The sequence below is a fragment of the Eublepharis macularius genome, chromosome 9 (assembly GCF_028583425.1).
Source record: "Eublepharis macularius isolate TG4126 chromosome 9, MPM_Emac_v1.0, whole genome shotgun sequence".
NCBI classification, from domain to species: Eukaryota; Metazoa; Chordata; class Lepidosauria; order Squamata; family Eublepharidae; genus Eublepharis; species Eublepharis macularius.
In genome coordinates this window covers 93585933-93598918 of record NC_072798.1, presented here as the reverse complement: position 1 = coordinate 93598918, position 12986 = coordinate 93585933, and the positions used below count along the sequence as shown (strand labels likewise).

Below are 12986 nucleotides of genomic sequence, written 5' to 3'. Positions count from 1 at the left end.
GTGTCCAGAATATGATGTTAGGATCCAGAAATGCTTTCTGTTTCAGATACAGAATTTACTTTACTTAGATAAAAGTTAGGTGTGACATAATGACTTGTCAATTATATGTGCCACACTCATGGAACTGTTGTATATATCATGCACTAGTAAAACTGTCAAAAGATTGGAAGAAAGAAGTAGAAAAAACACATTCACTGACTAATCCAGTGGTCACAACATAGCCAGTTGACTCAAGTTAAATGTGGTTTGGTTACATCCTGTATTAAGGTCTACTGACATGGACCTAGCTTTCCTCCAAGGAGCCTTCCTTCTACTGAAATGGCCTTTCCATTGGCGGAAGAGCCATTTAATTTGGAGGCAGTCTCCTTAGGCAGGAGGGAAGCTTCAGTTTTAATTTTAATGTGTTAATAAGGTTTTTTTATTGTATTTCAACAGCATATTTGTTGGAAGCCGCCCTGAGCCCACTTGCGGGAAGGGCGGGGTATAAGTTGAACAAAATAAATAATAAATAAGTATTGATCACTGGCGTAGTAGCACAGAGATAGGAGCCATGCCACTGAGAGATGACCTGAGTATTCCGTATTGATGTTTTCAGTTTTTAAATCTGGATGTTGTAAAAACATCTTTCCTGTTGTAAGTGATCCACCTTGTTCATAAAGGATATGTCAGTTGTTTAAACGGACGCACGTAAATTGTACAAAGTAGTCTCCACTTCATCGTATTTTCTGATACGGTTTTTCAGAGTTCAGTTTCCCACCTTGAATCTCAGCGGTGGTGTTTTCAACCTGATTGTGTGCTGTGTCTTTTCAGCAAGTTCCGAATGCCCACAAGGACTGGGTGTGCGCTCTGGGACTCGTGCCTGGTTCCCCGGCCCTCCTCAGTGGCTGCCGTGGAGGCATTCTGAAGCTCTGGAATGTAGATACATTTGCACTAGTCAGCGAGTTGAAAGGACATGAGAGTCCCATCAATGCCATCTGCACCAACTCCAGCCAGATATTCACAGCATCAGAGTGAGTTATCTTCATGTTCTCTACCCGTTTGTCCAGGCTGGAATGAAATGAGTTGTCCACTTCACTTAAATACTTGCAGGGATTTCCACTGCTTTACAGCAAATACAGGAATCCAGAGGGCTTATTGTCAGCTAGGTGGTTCAGCTCTCCTACGCAATTGGGGTTATAACAGACCCTGGAGGGGTATAAAAACATGTGTAAGTGCCACTTAATATTCCACGCTGCCTGCTGCAATGAATGGGATCAGTTGTTCTGTAGTGTTTCAACCTCCTCTCCCATTGGCTCCATTGTGTGCTTTTAAAACACAAGCACTTAAAAAGTTTATAAACAAAAAAAAAAAAAACACAAGCACTTCAGCAAAAGGGAAAACTGAAGCATTGCATGCCAAGGTATTTGTGATCTGCATTCCCCCACATGCTGGAAATAGAAATGCCAACCCCTAAACTGTTTTGTTGTTTTTGTGTGACTGAAATGGAGGTCTGTTTCACCGTAATAGCATATCAGCAGAATGAACTTTTTGAACAAACTGTGGTTTATGCTCTTTGTTTATACTATGAGTTGATTTTGTATTGATAGTTTTATCTTGTAAGCTACTTGTGTGGGAAAAGAAGTATAACAAATATATGAATAATGGTGGTGGGGATGTGTAGCAGACTGGGCAAGTTTATGAATCGATACGTGCCTGAAACAAATAAGGATTTGTGTTTGGGGCAGCAGGGAGCAAAAAGAACTTAACCAACTATTTGGTGATTGTCTTGATAATGAATTGCCATTGAACTTCACAAGAGTTACATTTGACATGTCAACTTATGCACTGATGTTATAATATGAAACACTTGCTCTCATTTAAGAAAAGTTTGGTATGTTTGATATTTCAAGAAAATGTTCTGTTCTAGTTAGTGGTGGTGGGGTCACTAGACATGTAACATTTATTACCAAGTAAACCAAAGAGCAAGAAAAAACCCTCCATGTATTTCATGTACCGTCCCCAAGTCATACTGAAGTTGTGTGGACTTTGGTGTTCAGTTGTCATTTGAAATGCATTCCTGACCAGAGAAATTAAAAAAGAAAAAAGTCGCATTTTAAGGAACTGAGAACAAAGCAACACCAGTGTGGGCCATCATTTTTCTTAGCATCCTGTTCGTCCAGGGAATTTTGGGAATCTTATTAGCCACCTCCAGTTTATCGTTTATGGACAAATTCTGAATTGTATACACTGTGGCCTTGTTCGAACCCTTATTTTTATTTAACCCCAAATGATCATGATAAAGTTGAAGTATGTATGGAGTTGTAGCCCCAATTAATAAATTATCCAATTAGCTTCTAGGGTAGAGGGCATTTCTCTACATCCCCCATCAGCTGGTTAGCAAGACGTTAGACAAACTGGTTAGTCCTCTCCCTTCCCACCCACTTGTCACTTTCTCTCTCTGCTCTCCTTCAATCCAGAGGGGACAAACTGGGATCCAACGTAGAGGATGAAACTTCCCTACCCCATGAATCTTGCTTGTCCACCACTTCTGTTACCTAATACTGATGAATATTCACATCCAGATGCCACCTGTTTTAAGGAAAGATTCCACTGGAGAGATTGACTTTTAATTCATGACTGTGTAATCTCTTTGTTGCTTTGCTATACATCTACTGACTTATAATGGTTTTAATTGTTCAACAATGTTTTGTAGTGATCGGACTGTTAGGATCTGGAAAGCTCCCAGCAGTCTGGATGGACAGATCTCAGATCCTGGAGATACGAGTGAAGAGGTGGCTAGTAATTAAAGAGAAGTTCCAACTTATCTCAAGCTACGGCAATAGATGGCGCGTGTTCTTCCTGCAACTTGCTTTGCATTTAATAGGCAGTCGGGAAGAGAAAACTGGAAGATACAGCTTATCTCTACTGTTAAGTCTGTTGTATTCTGCTAAAACTTCTGCCCTTAAGAACTGTCTACGTGTACTGTATTTTAAAACACTACTCTGTTGGTGATATATGCTTGTCTCATGTATAATGGCTGGATTTGTGTGCACATGTAAAGCCTTGTAAATTAAACAAACTGGATGTCTGTTGGCTTGAATGGTGGTCATAAAAACTGTAACTGGAGAATATGAAACGTACCTCACTGACCCTTTTTTCAGCCAAACCTCGGCCGTTTTTACACTGCTTACTGGCCACGCATTCTAGCACGAAATCGTGCCAGGAAAGACGCTGTCGTTCCAGGAGCTCGGCACGATGTAAACAGTGTGAAAAAAGCCTTCATCTCATGGTTGTATGGAGTGTTGTCTCTGTTGCCTCCTTTCCACAGCCTTCAATAGAAGACAGTTGGGAATCCTAAAAAGTTTACTTCTGTTTGGCTGCTGTTTAGAAATGTTAAGACTGGAGGGGGGGAATCTTTCAGACTGATTACTGACCTTTGTTGTGCTAACAGGGAATGCTGTAGGACCTCCATTTACTGTTAGCGTGTATTCTTGTTGACCAAAGTTGTGCAGCTACATATACTCTGTGCTCAGGACTAGAACTAAAATGTTGTTGAATTGTTGTTGACTTTTTATTAGTGCTTTGCCTACAGCAGTATTCTTAACACCCTTACAAAAAAACCCCACCCTTTTAATCTATTTTTCCTATGGTCTTGTTTCTAGCATCTCGTGTGTTTTTGTTTTTATTTAAAAGAAACACAACATAAGAAGATGCTCTTCCTTTTACTCTAATTTGACAGTGCTGCTAAATTCCTTTTAAAATATGTTGCTTGTGAACCTTGGCAGTTATTTAAAAGAACTGTAAACCACCTGTGTCAACAAAGGCTGTGTAAATACATGGGTTGTAAAAATAGACTCTCTTTAAAAATGTGCCTGTGTGGATTTTTAAACAGCTGTTGTAGAGTGTGGATATTGAGCAGGAGGGATGTATAATTTATCTAGCTTATGCAGACATTAATTTGTAAATTCAGCAAGTTTTAAAAGTTTATAATAGATTGAGGAACAGTGTTTAATTATTTTCTTGGGTTTTGCTGGCAGAGAATATGGGCCGGTAAATGTACAGCTTGTGGTAGTTGATGCTTAAATTAAAAAAAAAAGTGAATGTGAAAGTTTTATTTGACCTTGCTTTTCTTCTTCTAAGAACATAAATACAAATTATCCGGATCACAGTAGAACGGCCAAGGCCCCGTGTATCGTAGAAAGAGACTTGTTTTCAGCTGCAGCTCAGTAATACTAAAAGCAACCTACACATCTGTTCTCGGGTGTTTCTCACAACATCAGTAGCTGACAATAGAAAGATCCCTCCTAATTAAGAATTGGGAGTCAGCAAAGTGTCCATATTTATTTTATATATATTTACAGTGCAATCCTAAGCAGAGAGACTCTAGTCTAAGCCCGTTGATTTCAGTGGAGTAACTTAGACTGGAGTAACTCTTCTTAGGATTACACTTAGTTTATTTATACCCCTTTTTTCTTTCCAATGGAGACTCAAAGTGGATCACATCATTCTCCTCCTTTTATCCTCACAACGACCCTGCGAGGTAGGTTAGATCGATAGTGAGTGACTGGCCCAATGCCACCAAACAAGCTTCCCTGGCAGAGTGGGAATTCGAACCTGTGTCTCCCATGTCCTAGGTGGGCACTCTGACTACTACACTATGCTGACTCTCATTTGTTAGTATTTCACTTTGCATAGTGAACAATATAGCTAATTCAGAGGAGAAAGATACAGCACTCTGAAGTTTCTCACGGACTTTCCCCACACTAAAGCGATATTGGAAGTTGAAAGCAGTGCCGTCCTTCTAGGTCAGTCCCTTTGAGTGGAAGGTCATGACCTGGGAAGCCATGTATGAATGGGAAGTAAAGCTCTCCCTACCTCCACTCCAGTTTTTCTTTCTTTTGCTTCCATTCTAAGTGAGAGAGGTTCGGATACACAAGCAACTAATATTGTGCTCCTATGCTGACTTTAAGTCTAGTGAAATCAGTGGGCTTAGACTGGAGAAATTCTCCACATGGGTTGCACTTTGAGGCATACACATTTTCCATTTTATCCTACTTTTTGTCCTAAACTGCAGAGCTCAGAGTGGTGCCCTGGTCAGGCTGAGTGAGCATCTCTCTCTCTTTCTTTGGGCACAGGATATCTGTGTATGTTCAAACCCAGATGATGTGGGCAGGATCTCCATGGCAAGTGGGATAGGGACCCAAATTCAAGGGGCCATTGAAGGCACGTACAGCTACGGCAGCTCTCAGCTCCTCTGAAGGTTGACGATTTTATTGAAGCTGAGCCAGTAGAGCCCGGACCTTAATGACTGATGTAACAATGACTTTAGACTTTTCCTGATGTTACAACTGGGTACATTAGGTGCCCACTAACAGGATTAGGAACTGCCTGAGATAATAACAACATACATCACTCCTTCTCTTTCAGCCACATAGTCAAAAAAAGTTTTTATTTTTCCTGAAATTCTGAAGTTGGTCTGTTATGTACATAAGAGGTTAATTTAGCCATTGATGCATAAACATACAATTTATTTATCCATTCAGTTACATCTGAACAAAGTTCAGCCTTCCATTTTGTATTGTCACCTTTTTGTGTGAAAAAAGCAAGACACATTTTCACATACAGCTTCAGTACATGTTTGTGAGCTGCCGCCGCACCCCCCACCCCATTGGCTCTGCCTTCTGCCGTCTTCCTAGGTGCTCCTGGGCAAGGGCTTCCTCAGCCTCAGAATTGGGTGGGAAGTGGGAGGGCTGATGCACTCCCGCTCTTCCTTTGCCTGCTGTGCCTTGAAGCTATCCCCCCCCCCCCGTCTCTCTCTCTTCTTCAGGCCAGCACACTCCTCCCCTGCTTCACAGGGAGTCCTCCCCTTTATAGCACCTCTCCTCCCACCCCCTCGTGGAGCAGCCAATCCACTCCCACGTCACCACCACCTTTGTCTGCCCCCTCACCTCCACCTGGGTTCCTGCTTCCTAGTTGGCCCTTCCCCCGCCCTTCACACATGGGGCCAGAGCCAATGGCTGGCCCAATGCCCTGGGCCCTTGGCCCCACCTCCCAGGCTAGCCCCACCCTCCGCCCTGCTTGGGCGTGTCCTGCTGGCATTTGTGCCAGTTGTGGCCTTCCTCCCAGCAGGGTCTCTGCCTTTGCCCTCCTCTCCCTCGCCGGGTCTTGCGGCATTGGGGCTGTAGGCGGCCGTGGCTTCCAGGGCCTCTGCAGGAATGCTTCTGCCTGCAGGGCCGAAGGAAGGCTCCTCGGCAAGTTAGAGCATTATGGCTGCGCCGCTGCGCTGCTCAGCTGTTGAATGGCCTTTCCTGCCGTTGCCGCCACTGTTGCCTCCAGGGCCCTCACCCATTCTCCCCCACCCTCCTAGTTGTTAAGGGGGTTGGGGCCCTGGGAGGATGCTGTGGGGAGCGGGTCCTTGGGACTCGGGAGAGGCTCCGTCTCCCAGTCCAGGGCAGCTGGCGGCTGATCTGGACACACCCCTCCCCTGAGGGGTCGGTGACGACAGGGGGGGTGCTTCTTTGTGGATCCAGGACGTAGTCCACATTCACGTGTCGACGTCCCGGATGATGTTGGATCATGAAGCTAAAGGGAAGCAGAGACAGGGACCATCTTAATATGCGTGGATTATGCTCCATCCAGGCTATCCTGTCAGGCTCTGCCAGTGAGATCCCCAGTTACTTCACTGAAGACGCTTCAAGAGTCCAGTTAAAGTTTCTTTATTAGAGATCCATCAGTATCAGTGCACTCAGACAGCAGCATTGGCAGAAGTGACGTAAGGGGGGAAAGCAATGTTAGTTATAGGGCACGGTTCCTGTCTTGGGATAAAGACCATTAGAATTTAGGCGCACATGCCTAGAAGGTTGGAGGAGGTAGGGGAGGGAAAGACAAGGATGAACTCATTTCATGTCTCAGGTAGATATGGCTCCAGCCAGCACTTCAAGGACACTTTCCCAGGCCAGTTGAGAAAGTGAAAGCAGCCACCTGACAGATAAGCGACTCACGGCTACACAGACAGCTACACAGGTAGTTCTTTACACATTCTCAGAAGCTCCAAATACAGTACAGAGATTAATAGGCACATATGGCAAATAAGCAGGGCACATCTGACACATCCAAAGGAGGGGGCGTGGTCTAGGGTGAAGGGATTGTTGGTGAAGTTCCAACGGCCCGCTTGATAGCCAGTGCCTCCTTTTCTACCATTGCATACTGTCTTTCGGCCAGCTGTAGCTTCCTACTTATGAAGAGGATCGGGTGTTCCTGCCCGTTTACCTCTTGGGACAAAACAGCCCCAATCCCACCTCCAAGGCATCCGTGTGCACCAGGAAGGGTTTCTCAAAGTTGAGGTTGTGCAACACTGGGGCCCAGGACAGCGCTTGGCAAAGGGTTTCTTTCTTTTAAAAAAATATTTAAAAAAATATTTTCAAAATAAAAGTAGTACAGAAAGAAGAGGGGGAGATACAGGGTCAAAGGAGGGGTAGGATTTTGTGCTACAAAAGCTGGTAAAATACAGAGTACTCAAAACATATCTTATTCAGAGTTAATCAATATTAAAATAAAGAATACATATACTGTCCCAGTTACTGTATATTTTCACATTTGCCTTCCCAAACTATCCTCTCTACTTGTCCCTAACTTTATCAATGTTTCCAAATCTACAATCTATTTTAGCAATTAAATATTTGATATTTGATTAAATATTCATACCTTTTCCCCCTTGTTAGGCTATAAGCTCTTATAAGCTATATGCAGTGAGTCAGTATGTGATTGTATTCTACTTTATAAAACTGCAACATTTTATTTATTTTATTCTTTATAAGCAAAATAATTCCCCCATTTCTCTTCAAATTCTCTTATTGGTCTTCTATTTATATAACTCGTCAGTTTTGCCATCACTGCATATTCCACCATCTTGGCTTCCAAATTTCCTTGGTTGGGCATCTTCTTTCCATTTACTCGCAAATGTCACTCTTGCTGCGCTTGGCAAAGGGTTTCAAAGGCCAAGTCACGTTGGGGAGTCAGGCGGATAATTGTAGGCTAGTCCTTCTTGAGGCAATCTGACAAGGGGCTGGCTTGACTGGCAAAGTGAGGAAGGAATTTGCTATCATACCCTACAAGCCCCCCTACAAGCCCCAAGAACTGGCGCATGTGGCATTTGGTGTGGGACCAAGGGCTCTGTTCCAGTGTCATCACCTTCTTGGGAACCGAGTGGAGTTCCCCATGGCTTACTCGGTAGCCGAGGTAGGTCAACTCTTGGAAACCTACCCTGTGCTTCTGAGGGTTGGGTTGGAGCCCCGCATCCGCCAGGGCCTGTAGGATCATCTCTTAAGTGTTCCAGATGAGACTCCCAGTCGGGGTTAAAGATGATAATATCATTTATGTAAGCACAGGTGAAGCTCTGGCAATGCGCCAACACCTGGTCCACCAGTTTCTGGAAGGTGGTGGCCACCCTGTGCTGGCCAAAAGGCATCATGTTGAATTGGAAGAGCCCTTGGGGAATGGCAAAGGCCGTCTTTTCTTTATCTCCCCAGTTCATCAGCACCTGCCAGTACCCCTTGGTAAGATCCAGTGCCGACAGGTACCGGGCTGCACCCAACTGGTCTATTAGGACGTCAGTGCGGGGCATGGGGTAGGCATCAAAGGTCACCAACTCATTGACCTGTTGGTAGTTGACACAGAATCTCACTAACCTGTCGGGCTTGGCCACCAACACTATGGGACTTCGCCAGGAGCTTCGGGAGGGTTCTATAACTCTGAGTTTAAGCATGTCAGCTATTTCTCAGGCCACGGTATCCCATCTTTTCTGAGGCAGGGGATGCCAGGGCACACGGGGCACATTTCCCGGAGGGTAGGGATTGTGTGGGATATTACATCTGTCCTACCTGGTCTCCTGGAGAAGACCACCAGGTTCCACCATAGCAAATCTTCTACTTGAGGTCAAAGTTTGCCACAAAAGTACGAGTTCAATCTGCCTTTTGATAGGAGAGAGCCCGGAATTTCTGCCTTTATGTTTCCGGCGTGACCTCATAGTGGTCGAGAACCACCTCTTTTAGTTTGTCATAGTCAGTGCTTTCCGTCTGTGGGAGGGCCTTTAGGGCAGCTAGGGCCTCGCTGGTTAGGTATGGCCTGATTATGAAGGCCCACTGGCTCCGGGGCCACTGGGCTGCCTCCACCGTCCTCTCGAAGGCATCCAAGTAGGTGTCCACATCATCTTTGGGCCCCAACTTGGCCAGCTGGAATGGTGGGACCCGGATGCCACCAGCCGGGCCTGTGCCTGGTCCATTTCCGCTCTGCCCTCCATCATGGGCACCACCGCTGCTACCACCTCCAGGGCCCTAACCCATTCTCCCCCACCCTCTCTGCTGGTAAGGGTGTCAGGGCCCTGGGAGGACACTGTGGGCAGTGGGTCCTCGGGACTTTGGGGAGGCTCCGTCTCCCAGTCGGGGGCAGCTGGCAGCTGATCTGGACAACGTTCTATGAAACCAGTTTCATGCAGTAAGTACCAAAGCAGTACACTCAAAGAAAATACATATATTGTCCTCTTCATACAAAATGGTGATTGTGGGTATCTGGACTATCACAGGTAGTGTGTGACCTTACAGAATGCATGGCTGTAACATCTGAAAAGGTCTAATTTTATGAGGTGTGGAGGTAAAGGTGGCCCTCACTTGACCACATTTAGCTACCTTTGGTCAAGCAAAGGTGGAGAGGAATCCACTGCAGTCAGGGCTTTTTCTGGGGTGGGGAGGAATGAAAGCAAAACGGTTTCTTTTATCCCGGTTGGTGAAATGGTTTAAATATGTTTCTGAAAGGGTGGCCTGCATTGATGCAAAAGATGGAAAGGTGTATGATGTCGAGTGTTTACCTGTAAAATGTAATTTCCCAGCTGCATAGGAGTGCATAATTTAAATTCATCATTTAACTCTGCTAGATGATCATGTCAGACACACGTGCACACGCGATTGTAATTGATATCCTTTGCGCCTTGCGCACGGGGGGAGTCAGCGTACTGTGCCATACACCTGCATCTGTTTTTCAGCTCTGCACTTTAACACCAGATTATTTGTGTCATAAACAGAGAGGATGTTAAACATATGTTCGGCTCTACTGAAGCATTTCTAATATATACTCCAGGCCTTTTAAAAATGAGCAGAGCTTAATTTAGATGCAAAATTAATGACCTATGTGCAACATTAATGCACAGTGGGGTTTTGAATCTGGGTTTCCTAGATCCTAATACAATACTTACACAACTACACCAAGCTCTCTCCTTTGACAGTGAAATGGAGGCAGAGAAACTGTTGCTTGCCACCCTCAGCTACTTCGACAAAGGACGGGATAAAAATATACGAAACACACTAAAAAGAAATAAAATCTTCTAATAAAGCCAGAGAACAATATAAGAGAGAGAAATAGATCGCATCCTATGCACATTTACTTGTGAGTAAATCCCAGAAAACTCAGTGGATTGACTTCTAAGGACATGTTTTAATCTGTATTTTTTTTCCTGTAATGACAATTGTACAAATAAAACTAACGTACTAGTCCATTTACGGTCATGTTTCCTACGTAATTTGAAGGAGGATCTATAAGGATAGGGAACTTTCAAAAGGAGGGGACCAAACTTTGACTTGGGAACTGCATGTGGCCCTCAGCCATGAAAAGATTTTCATGTGAAGTCCATAATGGATAACAAACGGGACTCACCTTGGGGCAAAGCCTAGGCGTTTGGCCGCTGCTTCTCGAAAAGGAGATTTTTTTATTTGGAAACCACCAGTGGGCAGCACAAGCTTTGGTTTATTTCAGAGAAGAGAAGTCTCTTCTTTAGTTCAGACCTAAAAACAGAATGCTATGAAATTGGCAGAATTTATTGATTCCTTTACTAGAATTGGAGACTGGAAGTTGGGGGGAAGAAACAATATTGGACATGACTTCATTTGCTCACAGCCAACTATTTCTGCTAGCAAAGGGGTTTGTGTGCAATGAATGGTATTCTAAACACAGGGATAGAATTAATCACTATAGAACCATTCCCAAGCAAACTGCTGTCGCCCTGTTCCCAAAGAACATTAACACATATTTGTCCAAAACCCCACTGGGCCCCGTGACTAGGGATCCCATCCCCCCACTGGAGGCGGCACCACTCACCTGGTTGGCTAGGGGAAAGGTGTGGGAATGGGCCTCCCAGTACAAATAATAATCCAGTTGTTTAATCATGTGAATAGAAAGCCATATCTATTTTCACCCTTCATTGTATTGATGAACGCAATGGGAATATTCTTGTTAGATCTTGGACTGACAAAGACTGAACAAAAAGCAATAAAACTTCAGTATCTCTCTTTACTTAATTGCCTCCCAATAAACCGGTTGCCCAATAGAGAATCCTCATTCTACTTCATTAAGAATAGTGACTCCCCTTTCTTCGGTGGGAATCCTTATTCGAGGCCTAAGTGGTTACATGCAAAAAAGTTTACTAACTAAGTAACACAAATAGTTTAACTCTTTCATGACTGAATGGAAACATTTGCTAAATCCCAACAATCCAGCAGCTGCAGGGCCGCACACACAGCACGCACAAGTAGACCATGAAAAGGGGAAGAAGGAGGTAAGAGCCAGACCTCCTCGCTCCTGCCGGGAGGGTAAGGGGACCCGGCAACCATACCCATGACGCTTATTCTCAACTATGCATAGAACTGAAATTAAGCATGGATGTGGGGTCATTTTCTGTTGTACCATTATTCAGTGTTACAAGCTTGGGGTGGGAATCAGACAAAACTGAAACCTCTGCCCCCATTCTCATTCCTGTTTCCCCCCCAGGCTGCTTCTACAATCTGTCTAAGGCTTCTCAGCCAGAAAAACCCATCAGCCAGAGTCATCTCCAAACCAGTGAAACAGAAACTTGATTGAAATTCCTGTAGCAAACATTTCCTCCAATCAGTGCTGTGCTACACAAACATGGGCTAAGTGTTATGGCTGGATAATAAGCCTGTCAGGCACACGTCTATTGAGTCACGATCTCTTTCATGGTTTCTCCCTTTCCCCTTGTTGCTCTGAGGAAATGGAAGCTAGATGCAAAGTGCAGACATTACAGCATGGCCAGAAATACAGTATCATCTGCTACTCAAGGATATTTGACTACTAAATGGATGTTGTTGGTGTTTTATTTGATTTTACACAGGTGTGGATTTATATTGCTTTCGCTACCTTGATTCCTTCACAGGAGAAAGGCGAGCTAAAGATGTCATAAATAAATTCTTGTTGGTTTGGATCCAGAAGTCAACAAAAATTTCACGTAGGATAGTTAACCATCCAAGGTTAATGAAAAGGGCATTTTAAAACTGAATTTTCGTTAGCTACTTACTTATTTATTTATTTGATTTATACCCTGCCCCCCCCCCCACAAATAGGCTCAGGGCGGCTAACAACATTCAAAAAACACAGTGAATTAATCGCAAAACCATAAAATCAATAATAATCTTTAAAAAGTCATTAAAATAGTCCAGGCGCAGGCTATTGAAATAAATATTTGGGAGCCCGTATATGGGCATAGTAGATGGCCAAGGGCAGCCCCAGAAAAAGTGGTAGTCTTAGATGGAAGAAGAGGGAGACCTGCTGGCACTCAGCCAAAGGCCCGGCGGAACATCTCCATTTTACAGGCCCTGCGGAACTGTAACAGGGCCCAAAGGGCCCAGATCACCAGTGGGAGAGCGTTCCACCAGGCCGGGGCCAGGGCAGAAAAAGCCCTGGCCCTGGTTGAGGCCAGACGGATGTCCTTCGGGCCGGGACCACCAGGAGTTGCTTGCATGCAGAACGCAACACCCTGCAGGGGACGTAATGGAAGAGGCGGTCCCGCAGGTATGCAGGTCCCAGTCCGTGAAGGGCTTTAAACACCAAGGTTAACACCGTGAACTTGATCCGGAATGCCACTGGGAGCTAGCACAGCTGGTACAGCACAGGATGAATGTGTGCTCGGATTGGCGTTCCAGTAAGGATGCGTGCCGCTGCTTCCT

The 12986-nt window shown here is 44.7% G+C and overlaps 1 protein-coding gene across 9 annotated transcripts in view; it reads left to right on the top strand.

Moving 5' to 3' along the window:
- KIF21A (kinesin family member 21A) overlaps positions 1-4087 on the top strand; it is a 177709-nt gene extending 173622 nt beyond the window's left edge. For all 9 annotated transcript variants that reach the window (XM_054988270.1, XM_054988269.1, XM_054988273.1 and 6 more), the window contains 2 exons: positions 811-1010; positions 2693-4087. In XM_054988270.1, the coding sequence (XP_054844245.1) occupies positions 811-1010; positions 2693-2786 (294 nt within the window). In that variant the 3' untranslated portion in view covers positions 2787-4087. The remainder of the gene's footprint in view (positions 1-810; positions 1011-2692) is intronic.
- Positions 4088-12986: the final 8899 nt, after the last annotated feature.